Source organism: Hyperolius riggenbachi, chromosome 1 (genome assembly GCF_040937935.1).
Source record: "Hyperolius riggenbachi isolate aHypRig1 chromosome 1, aHypRig1.pri, whole genome shotgun sequence".
NCBI lineage: Eukaryota > Metazoa > Chordata > Amphibia > Anura > Hyperoliidae > Hyperolius > Hyperolius riggenbachi.
In genome coordinates this window covers 447,245,354-447,270,235 of record NC_090646.1, presented here as the reverse complement: position 1 = coordinate 447,270,235, position 24,882 = coordinate 447,245,354, and the positions used below count along the sequence as shown (strand labels likewise).

The following is a 24,882-nucleotide window of genomic DNA, read 5'->3' as shown; positions in this document are numbered from 1 at the left end:
TATTTTAAACCACAGCTTTTATGTCTTTCCCCACAGCTTTAAAAACTGCCATTAATCAAAAAGACAAATATGGCAATAAGTCTGCATGTACAGTTCCCAGCTAACCAAGCATGACCCCTCCCATTCCATTGTCCCTGAAGCTCAAGTATTTGAGGTCTGACTACTTCCCAGGGAGGTACCGTAGTTAGATATCTAACTGGAGAGACCCTTTGGGGAATAATAATACAATACTGTTGCAGCCTAATGCTAGGAATACACCATGAGATTTTTTTGGCAGATAGATAGTTCGATACATAATTTCCGACAGGTCCGTTATGATTTTCAATATTTTTCTGATCAATATCTCATAGAAGTGAATGGAAATCGATCAGAAGATTGATCTGACAGTAAATCTGCTGAAAAATCTCATTGTGGATTCCCAGCATAAGGGCTCATTCACATGATTGAATGCTCTTGATTGCACGCCATCTTCGCTTCTGTGCGCTGCGTTGCTGCAGTGAATGGGTCAGTGCTGTGCTTGGCCAATACATGCATGCAGCAGCACAGCACACATGATATGAATGATTTAAGTACTTTTTCACCTGCTTTGGTGCTTTTTCAGTTGCAGAGTGCAAAAGTTATTTTAAATAGAAGATGAAACAATATCTCCTAGGAGTAAACTTGGGAGAAAAAGTAAATTGGATCGGGCTTCCTGTCTTTTTTTGTATGTGCCAAATGAGAAGAAGGTTGACAGAGAATCAAAGGGAGACTACCTGTACAGGTTCTATTTCCTGCCCTCAAACCAGTTTTTAGAAACTTAAGATGGGTTTTATGTTTGCAAAAATGTGTCCCTTTATTCTTGTGGAACGGCATTCAAGGGCCTGCCACTGTCTTATCAAAGAGAAAACAATAGTGATGAGAAAGGAACATCGGTTTCAGTTCATCCCTATTCTACAGACAGGAGCTGGTCTCGATTATTGGTGGGAAGCAAATAGAGACATACAATAGTTTCACAGTGCATCTATAAATAGTTGGATTAAGCACAATCAATTTATACCTGTTACCAGATTAAAGGACAACCAAAAAAAAAAATTCACCCAGCTTATTTTACTTCTGGATATTGTAACGGCTATTGCCATTAATAAATACCTTATTTGTTAACGAAAAATTTACAAAACTGAAAAAACGGAGGGAGAGATTCATATTGTGTGTTGCTGAGATGAGTTTATTTTTCAAGTTTTATGAATGCACAGAGACATTATACAGCATTACTGTATAATCCCTGTGTCACCAATATGACAGGGCATCCTAAATGGCTTTGTCTCAAATTACATTCATTTCACCTGCTCTGCTTTCCTCACCTTACTCAGCTTCTCATGAAGTGTTAGCTCTTCTGAAATCTCTCTCTCCCTCCAGCAGCTCAAAAACCTCACAAACATTTAAATCCCATTCACATTTGCTTACTCTCTCCCTCCAAAAATTTACTTGCAACTGGTGATATATCACCCAATCCTGGGCCACAGCCTGCTGCCAGACAAGCTGACCTGCTTCATACACTTCACAGCCCTCTGTCCACAAATAACCTCAACACCCATCCTCGCTCCAACCTTATTTCCATCCATCCCACCCACAAACACATACTCCCCCTACCCTGCGGTCTCTGGAATGCCAGATCCATCCGCAAAAAACTTACAGCAGTCCACGACCTCTTCCTCTCCAAATCCCTCACCATCCTCGCACTCACTGAGACATGGCTCACCCCATCTGACTCTGCCGCAGAGGCTGCCCTCTCCTACGGGGGGCTTCACCTCAGTCACACCTCCAGACCAGACAACAGGACCGGGGGAGGGGTGGGTCTGCTCCTCTCCCCATCCTGCACCTTCCGTGTCCTCACCCCACCTACCTCTCTACAATTCACATTGTTTGAGGCCCACACCATCTGCCTCTACCACCCCCTCCCTGCCATTGTTGCGGTCTTATACCGCCCTCCGGGCTCCACCCCACAATTTCTCGATGACCTTGTCTCCTGGCTCCCTCACATCCTCTCCTCTGACCTCCCCACCATCATCCTTGGGGATTTCAATATTCCCATCGATGAAGCCTAGAGCTCCGCTGTGACCCGGGTACTCACCATTGCCAACTCAATTGGACTAGTACAACACGCCAACACCCCCACTCCCACTGCAGGTCACACTCTCTTTCATCCTACCTCTCCAACCGCTCCTTCACGACTGCCTTCAATGAGTCCTCGTACACCCCCAACCACCTCTCGGTGGGAGTCCCCCAAGGTTCGGTCCTTGGCCCCCTACTGTTCACCCTATACACATCCTCCATTGGCAAGGTTATCTCCTCCATGGGTTTTATCTGTATGCAGATGACACCCAGATCTACCTCCACACCCCTGACATATCCACCACTACCATGAACAAGGTCTCCTCCTGCCTATCAGCCATCTCCTCCTGGATGTCCGCTAGGTTCCTGAAACTAAATCTAGACAAAACGGAATTTATGATCTTCCCACCCCGGCCATCCACTAACCTCCCAGATGTGCATGTCACTGTTAACCACACTACCATTCGCCCTACCTCAAGCCCGCTGTCTGGGTGTCACCCTGGACTCTGCATTCTCCTTCACTTCCCACATCCAAAACCTCACAAAGTCCTGCAACTTCCACCTTCGTAACATCTGTAAGATTCGCCCTTTCCTGACCTCTGCCACCACCAAACTCGTCATCCATGCCCTCATAATTTCCCGCCTTGACTACTGCAATGCCCTGCTGTCTGGTCTCCCTATGACCCGAACAGCCCCACTGCAGTCCATCATGAATGCGGCAGCCAGAATTATCTACTCCTCCCATCGCTCCACCACGGAATCCCTCCACTGGCTTCCTATCCAGTCCAGAATCAGATTCAAGATACTGTGTCTGACCTACAAATCTGTCCACAAAACCTGTTCAACCTACATTTCCGATCTTACTCAGAGGTACACACCTAGCCGCTCACTCCACTCTTCCAATGAACTTCGCCTAACCGCCCCCCGCATCACCCAGTCCCATGCACGCCTCCAGGACTTCTCAAGAGCTGCTCCAACACTATGGAACTCCCTACCTCCACCCATTAGGGCAGCCCCCTCCTTCAACATCTTCAAGAAAGCCCTAAAAACTCACCTTTTCACTCTGGCCTACTACCCTTCACAAGTGCTCTAAACCTACAGCTGAACTCTGGTCCCCTACCGTTCGTGTCCTTACCTCTCCCTCTAGATTGTAAGCCTTTGGGCAGGGTCCTCCTCCTTTTGTGTCCTACCTGATCATGCACCTCCATTACTGTGAACCCATGCTATGCATCTGAGTGAACCTAACTTGCCTAATCTCCATGCTCCATCCAGTGACTGACTAAGCATTCCCTTGTACTCATACTGTGCTGTGTGATCTGGTTTTCTTGTATTCCTGTATTGTCATATTGCTGTATGTCACCCCTAAATATTGTCTGTAACCTAAATTAATGTTCAGCGCTGCGTAATATGTTGGCGCTTTATAAATACAATAAATAAATAAATAAATTACCGCATTTACATAATTATATACTTTTAAGAAGCAGTTGACAGCCGAAAAATCAAATTCCAGTTACTCACTGCTCTGTGTTTATTAAGTAGTCTGCATGAAGTCTGCATGGCAAGCATTCCAATATAATCATAAGTGTTTCTGCTGTAATGAGTCCCCCTTGGCTCTTTTCTCACACTTTGCTGAGGAAAGGGAAGCTAAAAGCCTTGCTATCTCCCCTTCTTCCCCTCCCACATTCCTGCTCCTCACTGATTGGCTGAGGGCAGTTCAGGGAGATTGTGTGAAACTAGGCTGAGAAGAAAAATAAAGGATAAATTACCTCACCCCTCTGCAGAAGCAGCTGAAATCCAATCTTTGCTCTGCTCACATGTGTTTACAAAGCAAACTATATTAATGATTAATTATATTAACTGTCCCTCAGAAGGGTTGACAGTCTAATCCCTACCATAGCCATATGTCTATGGATGTATAGTGTAGTATATGTATAAAAGTCTAGAGCCAATATAGGGGTAAGCCAATTAACTTACATCTTGTACTACTTGACACAGGCCCGGATTTCCCTCACAGGAACCTAAAGGCACTGGTGTCCTGGCACCCTAGATTTTACTCTCCATGAACCTACAGCCCCCAACTGAACTGCACCGCCTGTGTGCAGGCTGTCCCAATTGTCACTTCACTCATACTTTCCATGCTCGTCATAAGTAGCTACAGGTGCCCCTTAGAATTAGGTAGCCAGAAGAACCCTCATTATTAAGTAGCTAGAGGTGCCCCTTAGTATTAGGTAGCCAGAAGAACCCTCGTTATTAAGTAGCTAGAGGTGCCCCCAAGTATTGGGTAACTAGAAGACCATCAGTATTAAGTAGCTGGAGGTGCCTCCGAGTATTAGGTAGCTAGAAGACCCTCCGTATTACTTTATACTGAGGGTCTTCTAGCTACCCAATACTTGGAGGCTAGACGTGCCTGAATAAAGATCTCATCATTAGAATGCTGAGAGCAGGGCAAATAAACTCTCATTTACGCTCTCATCAGAACTGCATAGCAAATGAGGAAGGGAGGCGCTTGGGGAGGGGAGTGAGCCTCCTTTCCATCATCAGGCACCTGTAGCAAGTGCCTACAGTGCCTTCTCGTAAATCTGGCGCTGACTAAACATGTCGGTATTGTTTTGATCATTCCAGAAATACACTATTTTTAAGCCCTTTACCATCAGGCAATATGCTTTATCAGAAATCCACCCTCTGACATTTGGTATGGTGGGTGGAGGTGAGTGCAGGTATTTGCTTCATACACACTATGGGCTTGATTCACAAAGCGGTGCTAACTGTTAGCACGCCTGTGAAAACCCCCTTAGCACGTCTAAACAAGCTTTTCGCGCATAAAACTTTACGCGCGCAAAACTTTATGCGCGTAAAACTTTATGCGCGTACTGCACAGAGCACAGGGCGCACCGCGCGAAGTGCCCATTAAAGCCTATGGGACTTAGCGCGCGTAAAACTTTGCGCGCGTAAAACTTTACGCGCGCAAAGTTAGCGCACGATCTGATTGAGAAATCCGGTGCTAACCTACTTAGCACCCTGGTTAGCGCGTCTAAAGACTTTAGACGTGCTAAGTAGGTTAGCACCGCTTTGTGAATCAAGCCCAATGTCTGTTAAAAATCAAAAGTGTGTGTTTATTACTGGTGACAATATCTGCTCTTACAGCTATAGATGTGCTCAATACCAGCAATTCAGGACACAGCAATAGCGCTTGTGTCTGCTCGCTGATGCCGCCACTGTCTTGCTTAGTGAGAAAGACGCATGCTGGTTACCACAGCAAGGAATAACAATAGGTGTCCATCTCTGTGCCAGCTTCATATAAGGGGTCCTTAGAGTGCAGCAAGAAAGTATTGAGCCATACGGTGCGGTCCTGTGCTGTACAGCGGCTGCAGCCTGTACTGAGTAACTATGCTATAGTGCAGTTATAACTTGGAACAATCCTAAGCTGAGCTGGCAAGAGGGGGGGGGGGGAATAACGGCAACTCAGACAACAGATAAAGATGCCTCCTACTACACAATGGATTATCCTGATTCGGCATCAGAAAGGTAAATCTTCTGACGTAACTCACTAGCTATACATGGGTATTGCGCAGAAAAAGTGGGATCAGCGCATCACCAGGCCGCCCCTGAATGGCCTCAGCTCAGAGATGCGCTGAGCCCCCCCAGGAACTACGAACGCACCTTGAACCAAACAGAGGCTCTGCATATACACCAAAGAAACACTAACAAGTGGGAGCAGCTGACCAGAATTAAATCAAACACAGCAAAGAAATGAACAGCGCTACTTAAAAACAGATGAGTGCTTACCTGCAAAAAAGTGCACACCCCACTCATGGGATTCAAATACACAATGAGCACACACATGACCTGTCTACCACTTGGAGGATGTTAGTTTCACTAACAATTTGCAATTGTTAGGTACTTGTCCCTCCCACTGTCGTAGAAGTCTTTCCTCCATGGGAGGGGACCTAACACTAACTAAACCTACCTGTGCATATGCATAGCCTGGGCGCGCTACCAGTAAAATTAAGAATTGCGCAGAAAAAGTGGGATCAGCGCATCACCAGGCCGCCCCTGAATGGCCTCAGCTCAGAGATGCGCTGAGCCCCCCCAGGAACTACGAACGCACCTTGAACCAAACAGAGGCTCTGCATATACACCAAAGAAACACTAACAAGTGGGAGCAGCTGACCAGAATTAAATCAAACACAGCAAAGAAATGAACAGCGCTACTTAAAAACAGATGAGTGCTTACCTGCAAAAAAGTGCACACCCCACTCATGGGATTCAAATACACAATGAGCACACACATGACCTGTCTACCACTTGGAGGATGTTAGTTTCACTAACAATTTGCAATTGTTAGGTACTTGTCCCTCCCACTGTCGTAGAAGTCTTTCCTCCATGGGAGGGGACCTAACACTAACTAAACCTACCTGTGCATATGCATAGCCTGGGCGCGCTACCAGTAAAATTAAGAATTGCGCAGAAAAAGTGGGATCAGCGCATCACCAGGCCGCCCCTGAATGGCCTCAGCTCAGAGATGCGCTGAGCCCCCCCAGGAACTACGAACGCACCTTGAACCAAACAGAGGCTCTGCATATACACCAAAGAAACACTAACAAGTGGGAGCAGCTGACCAGAATTAAATCAAACACAGCAAAGAAATGAACAGCGCTACTTAAAAACAGATGAGTGCTTACCTGCAAAAAAGTGCACACCCCACTCATGGGATTCAAATACACAATGAGCACACACATGACCTGTCTACCACTTGGAGGATGTTAGTTTCACTAACAATTTGCAATTGTTAGGTACTTGTCCCTCCCACTGTCGTAGAAGTCTTTCCTCCATGGGAGGGGACCTAACACTAACTAAACCTACCTGTGCATATGCATAGCCTGGGCGCGCTACCAGTAAAATTAAGAATTGCGCAGAAAAAGTGGGATCAGCGCATCACCAGGCCGCCCCTGAATGGCCTCAGCTCAGAGATGCGCTGAGCCCCCCCAGGAACTACGAACGCACCTTGAACCAAACAGAGGCTCTGCATATACACCAAAGAAACACTAACAAGTGGGAGCAGCTGACCAGAATTAAATCAAACACAGCAAAGAAATGAACAGCGCTACTTAAAAACAGATGAGTGCTTACCTGCAAAAAAGTGCACACCCCACTCATGGGATTCAAATACACAATGAGCACACACATGACCTGTCTACCACTTGGAGGATGTTAGTTTCACTAACAATTTGCAATTGTTAGGTACTTGTCCCTCCCACTGTCGTAGAAGTCTTTCCTCCATGGGAGGGGACCTAACACTAACTAAACCTACCTGTGCATATGCATAGCCTGGGCGCACTACCAGTAAAATTAAGAATTGCGCAGAAAAAGTGGGATCAGCGCATCACCAGGCCGCCCCTGAATGGCCTCAGCTCAGAGATGCGCTGAGCCCCCCCAGGAACTACGAACGCACCTTGAACCAAACAGAGGCTCTGCATATACACCAAAGAAACACTAACAAGTGGGAGCAGCTGACCAGAATTAAATCAAACACAGCAAAGAAATGAACAGCGCTACTTAAAAACAGATGAGTGGTTCAAGGTGCGTTCGTAGTTCCTGGGGGGGCTCAGCGCATCTCTGAGCTGAGGCCATTCAGGGGCGGCCTGGTGATGCGCTGATCCCACTTTTTCTGCGCAATTCTTAATTTTACTGGTAGCTCGCCCAGGCTATGCATATGCACAGGTAGGTTTAGTTAGTGTTAGGTCCCCTCCCATGGAGGAAAGACTTCTACGACAGTGGGAGGGACAAGTACCTAACAATTGCAAATTGTTAGTGAAACTAACATCCTCCAAGTGGTAGACAGGTCATGTGTGTGCTCATTGTGTATTTGAATCCCATGAGTGGGGTGTGCACTTTTTTGCAGGTAAGCACTCATCTGTTTTTAAGTAGCGCTGTTCATTTCTTTGCTATACATGGGTATTGGCAGTGAAAAAATTCCTTTAGATCAGCCACAATACTTGTCTTTAACATTGCTCTACATACAATTATTTAAGTTAAAGGCACTTAACAGCATGGAAATTTGCCATAGTGCCCCGTTAATCAAATCTATCTATATAACTTATTTTCATATCTTTTATTGTGATCACATACCAAATTGTTCACAATTTAATATTCACTCACTCTGATATAATTATATAAAAGGATAATTTGAAATCACATCCTGTATGGCTACTTTACAAATACAATACTGGGCCTCAGAGTGAAGTAGAAAACCGAGAGCCCAATATAGTGTAGTATGTCCTGGAAGATGGGTAAGAGTAAATGAAACGTAAGTAATATGGAAAGGCAGGTGGGGAGAACAAGCCTGTCCCCACTCAGGGTTAAAACGTCGCTCTCTGTAGATAGGGGAAGAAGAGGGTGTAACACCCTTCCACCAAGGGTTGATAGCTTGATATGTAGAGATCTACAGAGGCGCCAGTAGGATAAAAATTACTAAAAACGTTTAAAATGTTCGGGATGCGGTGGTGGGCCAGCCAACCCAAAAACAGACCAGTCTAAAACTGTCGATTAAAGTTTTAGACAATTTATTCGCATACTCCTAAGACAAGTTGCAACACGTTTTGCAGGCAAAATCACGCTTCCGCAGGCAATAAATAACAGGGGTAACACACAGCATGGAGTCAAATCTACGCTTGGCACCTCTGTCTCTGTCTATGGGCCTCAGAGTGTTCAGCAGAATGCGTTCACATTCCATTTATTCCACTGCATTATGCTTATTGGTTTCCCATACTGCTACTTACACATATAAGCCCTTATTCAATTCACTATTTCTCCTACGTTGTCCCCTAGGTGGTATTTTCACATCTTATCAATAAAATGCCTTTTAAGCCGTCAACAAGCAAGAAAATACTATAATAATTTTGATTTGCTTTTTTCACCTACTTTTTGGTGCTTTTTCAATTGTAGAGTGCTGAAAAGTTTTTTTCAAACAGAAGATGTATAGTTAACTCCGCTGAGAAAACTTAGGCAAAAAGGTGAATTGAATAAGGGCCCTAGAGTCCTGCACAACCATACCTCGCACTGGTGAAGGGCAAACATGCTACAATGTCTGTCTGAGTGACTCTGTAACTATGGGCTATAAAGTAGGTGTGCTATAAGCTAGCATCCATGGGAGCATGGCTGCATCACAGGTGAAATGGAAGGATTCACGTGGCTTTGCTCACTGTCCTGAACTTGCACCTGATTGGTCTTGCTTTGCTTGGATGCACAGAAGAGATAACCTGCAAGTACATTCTGTTTTAGCAAAGCAATGTTGTGATTCACTGTATCTGGCATTAAAATAGATTAGGTACATTTCAGTCTAGTTGTTATTTAAACTAGACGGCTATAAACCGCTATATGCCAAATACAGTAAACTCAGAACAACCAAGAAATTATATTTCTTTGATCTGTCTTTTAAAATGTATAAAATTCAAGCTGAGAAGTGAGAAAAATATGGAGACTGCGATATTTATTTCCTTTTAAACAATACCAGTTACCCGGCTGCCCTGCTGATCTATTTGGCTGCAGTAGTGTCTGAATATCACCAGAAACAAGCATGCAGTTAATCTCGTCAGATCTGACAATAATGTCAGAAACACCTGATCTGCTGCATGCTTGTTCAGGGTCTATGGCTAAAAGCATTAGAGGCAGAGGATCAGCAGGACAGCCCAGCAACTGGTATTACTTAAAATGAAATAAATATGGCAGCCGCCATATCCCACTTGCTTCAGTTGTCCTTTAAAGGATACCCGAAGTGACATGTGACATGATGAGATAGACATGGGTATGTACAGTGCCTAGCATACAAATAACTACGCTGTGTTCCTTTTTTTCTTTCTCTGCCTGAAAGAGTTAAATATCAGGTATTTAAGTGGCTGACTCAGACAGGAAGTGACTACTGTGTGACCATCACTGATAAGAAATTCAAACTATAAATCACTTTCCTAGCAGAAAATTGCTTCTGAGAGCAGGAGAGAGATAAAGAGGGTCAATAGTTCATAGAGTTTAGCTCTGGCACACTTCAATGAATGTGTCATTGAGCAAAAACAATAAAACAGTTACAACTTAAAAAGTAGATTTAAACATAAAATAAAACTGGAATATCTTAAAAAGTCATTTTTAGGAGAAGGAAGATAGATACAATCGTTTATTTCCTTTGTTTGTTTTTGCCTCGGGTGTCCTCTAAAGCTAGACAGTGTTGCAGAAGCACACAGAGTCCCAGGTGTTACAGGGCAGTGGGCCAGGAAGCCTCTTTCCTTATCTTATTTTAACTGCTCGGATTTCCTTTTCACTTTCCTGTGCACAGTACATCACAAACCAGATACACAGTAACCATGCTCACAAAATAAGGATTTTCTGCTTTGCCTGTTTTCTGCTTTTTTTTCTTCTTTTAAATTGGCAACAGTACTTGAGAAAAAAGGTTGAATATCTTGTAAATTTGGATCATAGCTGCAGGAACCAGGGTGCTTCTGTGTTTCTCCAAGTGAGAGACAGGCAGGTCTGGATGAAGAGTTAACCAAAAGCTGAAGCTGATATTGCACTTTATCTCCTGGAATTCCTCAGCACTCCCACACTGCTTGTTTCTGGTCCCTGGTTCCACAGCACATCACATTCCTTGTACTGTACCTCCCCCTCCCTTCAAGGCATCTCTGAGTTTTAGAAAGGTTAGCCTTTGCCATTGAAAACAGTGTACATCAAGCAGCACAGGCAAGCACTCTATGTTCTGTCTCAGTTTTGTTTACTAGACTATCACCGTTCTTGGATTTCAGATAAAGATGCTTTCTGACCGTAAACGGGAGCTTGAGGATCAGCTGAGCACCATACTGGAGGAAAATGATCAACTTCAGGGAATTGTGGAGGAACTGCATGATCGAGAGTTAAATCTAAGTCAAGAGAGCTGTGCTAAGGAACTACAGGTACATACCTCACTCAGCAAGAGCAGTCTCAAGCAGTACCAAGTCTCTTATCGGTGAACACTGATAATGCTTTACAGTAATCTTGTAATGGCGATATTTTCTACAATTTATTACCATCTATTATTAATAGCAGTAGATGGGAGAGATGATTATATCAGTCATGTTTTTATTTTGATCTTATACCCTTAGTTTTGGGACACATTTTCAAAATCCTTGTTTGCTCCAATGCAGGATGAAACTTTTATGGAAGAGAAATAAGCTAACAGACCATTTGCACATTTTGAAGTTAGTGGTCTTTAACTCGTTGTCTTTTTATCTTTTGAGTTGGTGCTGCATCTGATCTGAAGATACATTCTATCATTGGATAGGGAAGACAGTGCACCAGCATATATTATCGAGTTCTGCATAACTAAGTCTTTGACCTCAGCATGGTAGGCAAATTGGTCACATGACTAGTAACTTCAGACTGTGCAATTTGGGGATTTTTAAATTATGAAAGTTCATTTTTCTTAGGGTTGGGTCAGACCTAACAAACACGTTTTTTAAAAAATTGTCTTTGGTTTAAATTTTGATGTATCTGAACGCATATTTAGTTGATAGATTTTAAGTTCCTGTGAGCAAGATTCAAAAGGCTTTTATCTCCAATCTCCTAGTCTTGGATCTAATCAGAGTAATGCTGGCAACACACAATGCCATTTCCCATCCAATTGACAGGTGATCGGACAAGAAGTTGTACCATGTATACTTGTCCAAACTGATCCCGACCGATAAAGGAATCGATTTTATGATGATAACTTTGCAAAATCTATTCCTTTCTCGATCGGAAACAGAACGGACATGTCTGAAATAATCGCCAGAATTCTCACCAATCAGACGGGAAATTGCATTGTGTGTTCGCAGCATAAAGCTGGTCTGCCGTTAGTCTCACTAAGATCTGTCTTTTCTTCCCTCCTCCAGTCAGCAAGTGAATGAGTCAGTGGAGATTTTATGCTATTGACCGGAAGCAAAGATTTATAGAATAGTGACTATTCTTATAAGGGACCACATTCTGTTTCCTCTGTAACAGATTTTTTTTTTCCTGCAAAAGAAAGATTATGTTAATAAGGATATTTCTGGGACGTGGCATTGTGCTTTGGAATATTTCATAAGTGGATACTCCAAGGGCTTGTTAACACTATATCACATAGTGTGTGATACGCATGCCAAGTACAGCTATTCACAGTACAGCTGTGCATTCCTGCATGTTGAGGTGTAACATGCCTGGGAACATTTTCATTTTGCATTTTCCCCACGGGTTCTGTTGTGTTGTGGCCAACGAAGTCTGGGCTTTAATGCACTGCTAAGCACATTACGTGCGTTGGGAACACATGCAGGAAATTGCATTCATGCTTGCGTTCTGTAGTGTGAATGAGCCCTTAATGTTCTGGTGTGGAGAAAGGTTCTATGCAATAGGGGGCTAATCTTTAGTAAACCATTTATGCCCAGTTGCAATGCATGTCTGATGTACTCTCTCTTTGTAAAGCCCCATACACACGCATGATTAAAGTGGGCTGAGGCAGCCAACGAGTGACCGCCACTGTGCCAGCAATCCGCTGGATCAGTTTAGCCAAGCAACAGCTAATTACTTTGTACTGCCTGATGTCACATCTGCACCACTCTGTCGGCTCCCCCTTCCCTTGTGCATTGAAACAGAGCACATAGTGTAGGCTGATTATGCATCTGTACAGTGTTGGCCCAGTGATGTCGCCTAAGGGAATCCGGTCCCAATCCCCAATGGGTGAGATCAACCATCAGTGTGTATGGGCCTGTACATAATGTGAGAGACATTGAGAGCAGATTTGCCTGCAGGCTGCTGTACACCGACCTCTGGGCATAGAGAGACACCATCCACACCCAAATGGCTAATGTGAACAGTCTGGTTCTCTGCTCTGCTCAAACCAGTTTCCCCACCTCTACGTGCTCCAAAGCGGAGTTGAAGTTATACAATGAAAGGGCTTATAGTGGTATGTGCTCACCACCTTAAAAAGGCAGCAAATAACCACCTGCACACAGAGAAACAGGTTAAAAATGTCTTTCAGCAGACCCCTCAACCATTTGTCTTATGTGTAAAGTCATAATTAATAAATGTAATATTTATTGTTAGCATTATTTATAAAGTGCAAATTAGCACTAACATACTACAGAGCACTGTACAATAAACAGCGGAGACATGACAACATTAAACAAGGGTACAGAGACAGGTTACATATTACAAGACGGGGTCAATATACAAGTAGAAGTCATTGAGTCCATTCGGTGGTAGAGTGGTAACATGGGGAAAGAGGGCCCTGCCAAGCAGGCTTACAACCTAAGAGGGGGAATTAGGACACAACAGGTGGAAGGAGTGGCGTGTATATTCAGTGGAGAAGTCTAGGACGATGAAGATGGTGGGTAAAGAACCGTACCTACCTTGTGATTTCTCCAAAGATTATCTCAATGACCATCGATTTTTTTGAGCAACAAGCGATCTTGTGACATGGGTACAGGAGTGCAATCACGCAACAATGTTTAGCGATACACAGCAATAATGATTGTCACAGGTGGATTGGATATTCATGCCAAGTACGGCAATTGAGTTCTCCCTCGTCGTGTGATGTCATGTATACCCACCTGCAGGAAGATGGATTGGGGAGCGCTTATCGTTGTGGGACGTTGCTGTGATCCATCTACCTTCTTCTCGAGATGAGCTTAAGTCAGGATGATCAGATGGGTCTTTAGATCCTGCTTGAACAAGTTGAAAGTGGGGGTGAACCTGATGGGAGATGGAAGAGAGTTCCATAGAGTAGGGACTGCTTGAGAAATCCTGGACCCTCCCATGTGACCTCTTAATGCAAGGGATGGACATCTGTAAAGTGTTGAAGGAGCGAAGAAATCGACATGGGAAATATTTCTGAATGAAATCCAAGAGGTACAAGGGGAGGTATGGTTTACGGATGTATATGCCAGGCAGAGAAGTTTAAATGTAATTGTGACAGGGACAGGGAGCCAGTAAAGGGACTTACAGTGTGAAGCAGCTGATGATGAGCATTGGCAGCCACATTCTCGACAGATTGTAAAGGTGGGGGGAGGAGAAATCATAAGATTAGTCTTTTCAAGATTAAGGTCTTCAGGACTCCCACCTTGATCTGCTGCCCACATGGTGCGAGAAGTCTTATTTGTTGGAAATTTTCCTCTATGTTGCTTGAAGAACTCTTGCTTATAACCATCACTCTCTGCTGTCTTGTTTCTTTGCTTGAAGTTTTCCTCTGTGTTGATTGAAAGGACAATGACTCCAGTGTCCATCTTCTTTGAGCTCTGGCTTTCAATCGTTGTAATCCCGCCTACGGTATATTTATAGATGGTGCTGGATGATGTGACAGGGAGGTGTGCCTGAGTTATTATTATTTTTTTTATTTATAGAGTGCCAACATTCCATAGAGCTGTACAACCTGCAAATCCTACAACAATAAGGAGCAGAGATAAATGAGCAGTTTAACATACTGTACAATCAGGACAACAAGTACCGATACATACAAATGTGTAGTTTGGATAACATCACCAATACTGTTAGATGTTGCTCTATTGCCACATGAAGTACTTATGGCAAATTCTATATCTGCATTCAAAGGGGGCTTAGATGTTTTACTTGCGTTGAAAGACATCCAAGACTATAATTACTAGGTAATGCCCAGTAGTGTTGATCCAGGGATTTTAACTGATTGCCATCTGGAGTCGGGAAGGAATTTTTTCCCTTTTGGGGCTAAGTGGACCATGTCTTGTAAGGGTTTTTTTTGCCTTTCCCTGGATCAATAGGGATATGTGAAGGAGTGGGCTGGTGTTGTACTTTGTTTTCTAGTTGAACTCGATGAACGCATGTCTTTTTTCAACCCAAATAACTATATATAACTATATGTTCATTTGATAAATTGCACAGAAACAAGAAACAAAATAGAGGAGGTCCCTGCCCTTGCAAGCTTACAGTCTAGAAGGTAGTGGGATTAAGACACTGGGGGAATAGACAAAGGGTCTAGCAAATGAGCATAAGCAAAAAAGGACACAGCACTCAGAGGCTGTATATAGCAGCAAGCTGTATTGGAGCAAGTGGACACACACACACATGTTTCAGGTGGAGCCCTTCCTCAGGACTCCACCTGAAACTATTCTTAGTTACAAAAAGAACATTTGAAAGCATTCTAAAGTATTCCGCATGTAAAATTGTTTATTTTCACTGCATAGAGCAGTTGAAACTTGCTTATCTCTTGTCATCGGCAAAAGCAAGAATCTCCCTGTGCTTGTGTCTTCACTGTGCCCCCTTCCTTTTTCTTCAGCTGAAGTGACTCGGCTGTTGCCAGGTATATGTGTCTATTCAGCAGAGGGAAGGGGAAGAGTGAAGTCAAAACAAGCAAAGGGAGATTCTTGCATTGCCGATGACAAGAGATAAGCAAGCTTCTACTGTTCTCTGCAGTGAAAATAAATGATTTTACTAGCCCTCAAGGTAAATGTAAATCATTTAGACTGATAAGATTTGTTCCAGATTTTTGCAAGATTTGATTGATATGTACTCTATGTTACAATACTTTTTAAGCAAGCTGCACAGCCAACTTATCTTTGTTGGCTGGATAACCAGAGAACAAACAGTACATCAGCATTTCCTGTTTTTACTCCATAAAGCGTTCATTTCATATTTTTCCAAACTGTTCCTATCACGAATTTCACTGAGTTGATGCCTGAGTACCAATTGTTGGGTGTTTTATGTTTCCCCATTGTTAAGAGGCTGCAAACATTGAATTTTATGTATACAAGATAATCAGCCCTACCCTGGCAGTGATATCGGCATCCATATTTCTGCTACACAAAAGAAATTCAAAGCCAATACTGGTTTGGCTGATATTGGCAGCACAGTTTCTCCTTCTTCAGTTTTTATATTTACTTTTTTTATCCTTTGATTATAAACATATTTGTGAATGCATGAAGTTGTGCTGTAGTATTTAGAAATGCTGATCTGTATAATACAATAGTTTCCTTTCTTTGATTGTTCTTGCTTTTCAGTTGGGGGAGAGTCAGATGGAGCTGGAGGAGCTACGTGTGTCTTATCGGCAGTTGCAAATGAAGATGGAGGAGCTCAGAGAGGAAAAGAGTCTCCAGAACCTAAACAGCACAAGTACCTCATTGCTGTCTGAAATCGAACAAAGCATAGAGGCAGAGGAACAAGAACAAGAGCGAGAGCAGGTACAGCCACCTGTATGAAAGCTAGAGTAGTGGCTGGAATCCTTACCACAGTCCATATGCAATTCATTTTCTCCTGAGTTATCTCCTAGATCAGAGGTGTCCAAACCTCTGTTTTAGGCCAAGGACCATATCACAGTTCTTGCGAGTGCTAGGGGGCTGAACTAGCAAAATTAAACACAAATTTCATATTTCCACGTGAAATAACCCATATACTCTGTGCAGTTAGCATGTCCCTTTTAGGCATAGGGCTACTGGCACAGTGGCAGCAGCTAATCAGTGGCTGTTACTTCTGATGACATAGTGGCGGCTGATAACCAGTGGCTGCTACTGCTGCAGTGGTAGCTGATAACCTGCAGACGAGCAAAGGGGGAGACAGAGCAGTAATACAAGGTGGCCCCTGCATGTGGCACCACAGCTGCAGCCTAAGGGCCACATGGAATTAACAACTGTATAGAGCTTTTGGGGGCCACCAGAAAAGGCTCAGCGGGTCGCATTTGATCATGGCTAGGAGATAATTTTCATATTCTTTTTAAAATAAATTTTATGTATTTTACCAATGAAAAAGTAACTAAAAGTTGGTGAAAAAGTACTATCAAAATTATTCAGAGTATTTTCCTGCTTGGTGATGGTTTAAAGGGCATTTTATGACAAGGTGTGAACATATCACCATCATATGGCCCACAACACATTTTTTTCAAAATGTAAATGTTCTGTTTTAAGCAAAACAAGAAGATGAACATTCAACAGTCTTTCTATCTTAAGGACGTTAGGCACCCAATTTTACATTAATTATTCTGGTTTCAGCGTCAGAAATGCTTCATATGTGTATTGCTGTAAATTGGTATTTGCACCACCCCTCTTTGGAAACTTTTTACATATCACACCTGAGATACAAATTCCCAGCCAGGCATTATAGACCACAGCCATTCAAACACAACTCTGGGAGGCATTTAAAACCTGTTTTGTTCTCTTCCATTGTTCCAAATGGCATGATCTGCCCACATACAGAGAGCTTTTATAGCGGTTCATCCATCAAAAGTCCTGACACTGGATCTGTGTTTATTTTACATAATAATGGCTTTCAGTCCAGTTTAAATACATGGAAAAGGGTTTCACAGTCAAAAAGCCCTAATAAACGTTATGGTACTTTCAGGCTAAGAAAAGCTTGTATTAAACTGTTCTTGTACTAATGAGATTGTTGTTGTATTAATAGTGTTGCCTGACTGTAGAAGGTCAGACATTTTTAGATACAGATACTGTTGGTCAGATTTGGCCATTTATACCTGTGGCCTAATTTCAAAACCCTGTTTCTTGGCACTCGGGACTCATGACAGGATCAGTGGTGGCTCTGTTACAGTGTCCACTTAAGATATCTGGCTTCTTTATGGTGTGGATACACTAGAAGTGTAAGTGTAATCCCTGGGACAGAGGCTTTGTCCTTGTCACTCAATGGAAGACAGAGGATTCAGCAAGGCCTTAAGCTGCAGATTAAGTCTGAAGGGAGAACATTCATATAGTTCTAAGGAAACACTCTAATTCTTGACAGATAAATATATATACCGGTATAATGAATTCTGCACACACAAGGACCCTGAAGTATGAAGCTTGTCCTTGAATTGTTTCTCCTCGTTGTTCTCCTAATCTGTACAATACCTTTTGTTTGCACACTGAAAGCAAAACCTAAGCACTGAGAATATGTTGTTCCTGATCAATTTAACTTTGATATTGCATACGAAGTCATAGATTTCTGTGCATCAGGGTCCGTGTCTCATGTACACTCACTAAGGCACATGCTTGTTAAAATTTGCATGCGATTTGTGAAATTGTAAAAACCTGTTTGCCGCAGGTGTAATGTATCTGAATAATCATTGCGTTGTGTTTCCGTTTTTGTGCAAATCTGCATTTGCAAATGTTCTACGCTTAAAAATTGTCATTTTTTGCGCTTTTTTGTGCGCAATGTGAGATTTGTGTTTCAGTGCAGATCATTGGTCAAGCAGAAGATTCACATTAGAATTTGCAGTTTGCAATGCGAAAATGTGCATACAAGTGCACATAAAAGTAGCGAAAATGCATATGAAAGTTTGGACAAAAAAAAAATAAAAAAAATTGCAAATGCAGAATCATGATGCGCAGAATCGCACACATTATTCTGTGTTTGTGTGCAGTGGATTTTTCTCTATTACGACATGGAGTTCACTTCTTGAATTGAAATAGAAAAATCCTTAAAATATGTATATTTTTTTCAGATTTTGTGTAAAAATATCTCTAAACTGTATTTTGTCTTATTCCTAGTTGAGGTTGCAGCTCTGGGAAGCACACTGCCAAGTTCGATCTCTTTGCTGCCAGCTCAGAGGCAATGAAAGTGCAGATTCTGCTGTATCTACAGACTCCTCTATGGACGAATCTTCTGAAACCTCATCTGCCAAAGACGTGCCAGCCGGAAGCCTCCGCACTGCCCTGAGTGAACTTAAGAGCCTTATTCTTAGCATACTGGACACTTGTGAAGCAGCGGTAGGTACCCTATAGCCATTTGTGCTCCTGTCTTCTACACAGCACAGGTGTCAGGTGCCCTCAGTCCAAATGCGGCCCTCCTTGCCATTTTATGTGGTACTCGAGAGCTTCCAATGGCCTCAATTCATTAAAGGCTGTTTGATTAAAAAAAATGTTGTTAAAATCAGGGCTGTGGAGCGGGTACAAAAATCATCTGACTCCAACTCCTCAGTTTACGAAACCATCGACTCCGACTCCAAATACCCAAAATTGCTCCAACTCCTTGACTCCAACTCCACAGCCCTAGTATTTTAGACTTTTTTTCTTTTTTTGCTACTTCATCAATATTTTCACAGGTGTGGTAGGAGTTTGGTAAATTACCGAAGCCCATTGGCAAAAACCTGTTTGTAACAGCAGAAGAGTCTCTGCTGTTACACGCTGTTCTCTGTGCAGTGAGGGCATTACAATAAAAAGAGGCATCCTGACATCCCTTTAGATGTACATGTTTATTATACTGCCTCTGCTCCCTCTGAATCTGCTCTGAATCTCATTATTTAATTGCCGCAGCTTAGATGAACTGCCAAGAAACATCTACACATGTCATGCTTAGGTGATTTCCCGGTAGCTCCCCCGCAAACTCAAACAGTAGTTTGGAGGTTTCACCGCCGAAGGGATGCAGGGGAAACATCTTTTGTTCTCATCTCTCTGCTTGCTACTTGGGGGTAGTAAAACTAGACACTCCCGCAAAGCTTGCGCTTCCTATCATGGAGGATAGCAGGGGCTTGCAGGAGAGAGAGAACTGTCCCTATTGGATCTCTGCGGCTGTCAGTCAGAGGGATATCCACAGCAAAGCCCTCCGAAGCTGGTTTTCGCAAACCTCAGAACAGCCGGTAATGATTGAACACATTCCTGTGTTTTACCGCATGCTGCAACCTTGATGAATTGACATTTACTGATATGTGTTGAGGTATTTACCGCACACGTCGGTAATTTATCTCGCTGCTCGGTAATTTCACGTTTTCATGCGGTAACAGCTTTGATGAATTGCCTTTTTCTATGTGCTCGGTAAAGTCAGCTCTTTCGAGCATTACCGAATGCGGTAATACTTGATGAATCGGGGCCAATGTCCATCATTGTAAGCAGCAAAATAAAGACAGAACACTGCCTTCCAGTCCAAAGGAGCACACCGGTGACAGTGTTTCTGACTGAAACATTGTCAGTTTTAATTGGTGTGCAGCAATAATCCATGGGACGCCCCCAGTTAAATTAGCATGGGGCCCGCTACTTGGATCCAAGCTACCATCCCCCCTGGTAACTGGGAAATCAAATACACACATCTACACACGCTCCCCCCTTGACACCATCTCTCCGCATAGCAGAGTAGTACAGCGAACCAGTGTAATATTTGCCTTTTCCAGTGATACATAGTCTCTTCTGTTCTTCCTGGCAGTCGCATGCACATGCCTCAGGAGCCAGAGATATGCTGCATAGAGCATGTGGCTGTCTGGAAGACCAGACGAGACCCGAAGCAGTACTGGGGCAGGTAAATATTAAACTGCTCCACTGCGCTACTCTGCAGAAGAGATGGGCAGGCCAGCCATGGTCACTATAGCTACGTCACTTCATTTGAAATTGTTCAATAAATGTTAAATCTTAATAAGCCATTTGGCAACTTAGACCATGTTGTAGATGTTGTCCCCTTATGTGGTTGAGTTTGACACCCCTGCTCTACAGATAAGCTTGCCTTTCCCATCCCATTTCTTCCATCTGCAGCAGCCTTTGATGTACAGCAGCTTCGTCCCTCAATGCAGGTCTACTCCCATGTGCAGAAGCAACTCTATTTCATTTGCTGCCATCCATTCACACTGAGGCCTCTTTTCCATGGACTGTTGAGCTGTGTGCTCAGCAAGCAATTACCAGGCAGCAGTGCGCAGTTACTAGGCAGCAGTGAGCAGTTGTGAGAGTTTGAAAGGCATTTCAGTGCCTATCAACAGTCCATGGAAAAGAGGCCTAATGGTCTGGTGAACGAAAGGCCGATAACATTTTCCAGTACTAATGCCAGAGGAACTGTGCCTATTACACTATTAACGCCATTCGGAGTAGCAGGTGTGGGTTAAAATGAAATGTGGCCATAGGCAAGGTAGTAACTTTGCTTCACCCTTTTGGTATTTTGAGGTGGGAGGTGAATAAAAAGGTGACATTTGGGCCCCTTGACACCCAATAGGCCTCAGGCACCTACCTAGGTTGCTTTGTGGATGATCCTGCTTTGCGGAGTACCGGGGTAAAGTGCATTGATAACTTGACACATATTAACCGCTTTCAGAAGGCATTGATTGAAATCTACACCATATTTGGAGGCTGTTATTCCTGCCAGGGCTCACATTGATCACACAGTCAGACTTTTGGCTCAAAATCTTCAGGCATTTGCTAGAAAGAAGATAAAGAGGAATTTCACCTTTCAACAAGACATTAACCACTTTCCCCCCGCCCGTACGAATTTCTCCGTCCCTTTTTCCATCCTTTAACCCCCAGGGACGGAGAAATACCTACTTTCCGCGTTCCCGCCGCTGTCCGCGCTCCCGCTTGTAAACACGCCGCCGCCGCCCGCTCGTCCGGAGATCAATGAACGGGAAAATCCATTCCCGTTCGTTGATCTAAGCGCAGCGCGATCATTGTGATCTTACCCAGCCTCCAAGTACTTCCTCCAAGCTTCCGGAAGGACGCTTGGAGGTCGCATTAAAACAAAAAGTTACTGTGGCCATCTTGTGGCCAAATAGTAAAACTACACCCTACACATTTTTCACATACAAATAAATCACTTTTACACAAAAAATTAACTCATTACCTCCCACACTCCCAATTTTTTTTTTTTTTGTAATTAAAAAAAAATAAAAAAAATGTACAATAAAAAAAAATACATAAATAGTTACCTTTTAAATATTTATGTCAGGAGGGTACAACACTGTTACTTTATAAACTATGGGCTTGTAATTAGGGATGGACGCAAAACTGAAAAAAATGCACCTTTATTTCCAAATAAAATATTGGCGCCAAACATTGTGATAGGGACAATTTTATAACAGTTTTATAACCGGGACAAAAGGGCAAATACATTTCATGGGTTTTAATTACAGTAGCATGCATTAATTAAAAGCTATAATGGCCGAAAACTGAAAAATAATTATTTTTTCCCCAGATTTTTCCTATTTTCCCATTAAAACACATTTAGAATAAAATAATTCTTGGCATAATGTCCCACCTAAAGAAAGCCTAATTAGTGGTGGAAAAAACAAGATATAGATCATTAATTGTGATAAGTAATGATAAAGTTATAGACAAATGAATGGAAGTAGCGCTGAAAGGTGAAAATTGCTCTGGTGGTCAGGGGGTAAACCCCTCAGTGGTGAAGTGGTTAAGCATGATTCACATAGCTTTTTCACCTGTTTATTCTCTGTTTTCACCTCATCTATGTTACATTTTTAAGCTCCCAAAGAGCAAAAATATAATATAATTAAGGTAAGTAAAGTAATATTGAAACTTTAAGTGAGTATTTTGCTTGTTAATGTGCTGAATGGTTATTTTTATCACTTAGGTGATAAGTCATTTTATGAGAAGTTTTGTGACTAGAGACCAATTACCACTGGCATACATACGTCAACAGAATTATCTCACCAGAAAATGTTTTGGAATAGCCTAACCAGAACCCAGACCTAAATCTACTAGAAAATCTGCTGGGTAACCTGAAGCCAGCTATGCACATAGAGGCCCTCGTAACCTGACAGATTTGAAGCACTTTTGCAGGGAAGTCAAGATGTATCATACTTTTTTTTTTTTTTTATTCCTCAGCCAATCTCTTCGGCAAATGCAGTGTGCCACTTTGTATGCGTTTTCACAGTCCAGTCACTACAAAATGTCCATGTGCTACATATTCAAAATAGCTAATGAGTTTTCATTGAGGATAACACTAAAATAAAATGATACAAAAATGTGAATGCTTACAATAATGCTTATATTGTGCATGCAGCCTGAAGACTATGCTTGAGTCCTTGTGCTTCTATTTAAAGAGTGCTTTGTTTACTGTTTTTCCTGTGCTGTAGAGTTCCCGAAAATGTGAGGATGATGGTTTAGAGGAACAGATCAAACGGACAAGTGAAGACTCTAAACAACTAAGAGAACTTCTACAGGGAGAACAAGTAAGAATGAAACAAACGTTTGAGGAGTTACAACGACTTCATAAACAGGTAGGCCACAATAAGCAATTTTATTATATCAACTACTGTATGGGAATTCACTTATAAGCAACACATCTTTCACACATACAGGTCCTTCTAAAAAAATTAGCATGTGATAAAGTTCATTATTTTCTGTAATGTACTGATACACATTAGACTTTCATATATTTCAGATTCATTACACACAACTGAAATAGTTCAAGCCTTTTATTGTTGTAATATTGATAATTTTGGCATACAGCTCATAAAAACCCAAAATTCCTATCTCAAAAAATTAGCATATTCCATCCGACCAATAAAAGAAAAGTGTTTTTAAAACAAAAAAAGTCAACCTTCAAATAATTATGTTCAGTTATCCACTCAATACTTGGTCGGGAATACTTTTGCAGAAATGACTGCTTCAATGCGGCTTGGCATGGAGGCAATTAGCCTGTGGCACTGCTCAGGTGTTATGGAGGCCCAGGATGCTTCGATAGCGACCTTAAGCTCATCCAGAGTGTTGGGTCTTGCGTCTCTCAACTTTCTCTTAACAATATCCCACAGATTCTCTATAGGGTTCAGGTCAGGAGAGTTGGCAGGCCAATTGAGCACAGTAATACCATGGTCAGTAAACCATTTACCAGTGGTTTTGGCACTGTGAGCAGGTGCCAGGTCGTGCTGAAAAATGAAATCTTCATCTCCATAAAGCTTTTCAGCAGATGGAAGCATGAAGTGCTCCAAAATCTCCTGATGGCTAACTGCATTGACCCTGCCCTTGATAAAACACAGTGGACCAACATCAGCAGCTGACATGGCACCCCAGACCATCACTGACTGTGGGTACTTGACACTGGACTTCAGGCATTTTGGCATTTCCCTCTCCCCAGCAGCGGCGGCTCCAGCTTTAGAATTTGGGGGGGGGCTCAAAAGGGGCACAATGGCTGGCTAGCGGGGCTCAAGGGGGGGGGAACTTGCGCCGCGGCGACAGGAGTGGGCATGGTCATGACAACATAATGTGGGCGGGGCTAACTGTAATGTAGTTGTACCAGCTAATGTAGTTACATAAAAAAAAAAATATGAAGTAAATGCACGTAATGACAGACAGCCTTTCAATAATAAATGCACGTAATGATAGACAGCCTTTCACCAGTAAATGCATGTAATGAGAGACAGCCTTTCAATAGTAAATGCATGTAATGAGATACAGTGTTTCACCAGTAAATGCACATGAGAGACAGCGTTTCCCCACTAAATGCACATAAGAGACAGCCTTTCACCAGTAAATGCACATAATGAGAGACAGCGTTTCCCCACTAAAGGCACATAAGAGACAGCCTTTCACCAGTAAATGCATGTAATGAGAGACAGCCTTTCACCAGTAAATGCACGTAATGAGAGACAGTGTTTCCCCACTGAATGCACACAAGAGACAGCCTTTCCCTAGTAAATGCATGTAATGAGAGACAGCCTTTCACCAGTAAATGCACATAAGAGACAGCTTTTCACCAGTAAATGCACGTAATGAGAGACATCGTTTCACCACTAAATGCACATAAGAGACAGCCTTTAACCAGTAAATGCACGTAATGAGAGACAGCCTTTCACCACTAAATGCACATAAGAGACAGCCTTTCACCAGTAAATGCACGTAATGAGAGACAGTGTTTCACCAGTTAATGCACATAATGACAGACAGCGTTTCCCCAGTAAATGCATGTAATGAGAGACAGCCTTTCACCAGTAAATGCACGTAATGAGAGACAGTGTTTCCCCACTGAATGCACACAAGAGACAGCCTTTCCCTAGTAAATGCATGTAATGAGAGACAGCCTTTCACCAGTAAATGCACATAAGAGACAGCTTTTCACCAGTAAATGCACGTAATGAGAGACATCGTTTCACCACTA

General features: G+C 42.8%; 1 protein-coding gene across 3 annotated transcripts in view; it reads left to right on the top strand.

The window, feature by feature from the left end:
* Positions 1-24,882, top strand: part of BICDL1 (BICD family like cargo adaptor 1) — a 116,286-nt gene that overhangs the window by 70,603 nt on the left and 20,801 nt on the right. For 2 of the 3 annotated variants that reach the window (XR_011021611.1, XM_068238720.1), the window contains exons 4-7: positions 10,881-11,027; positions 16,095-16,274; positions 18,567-18,785; positions 22,862-23,005. Coding sequence is in view for 2 of the 3 variants with exons in the window: in XM_068238720.1 (XP_068094821.1) it covers positions 10,881-11,027; positions 16,095-16,274; positions 18,567-18,785; positions 22,862-23,005 (690 nt within the window). In the remaining variant the exon portion in view is untranslated. The remainder of the gene's footprint in view (positions 1-10,880; positions 11,028-16,094; positions 16,275-18,566; positions 18,786-22,861; positions 23,006-24,882) is intronic. The other variant, XM_068238721.1, reaches the window with a different exon arrangement.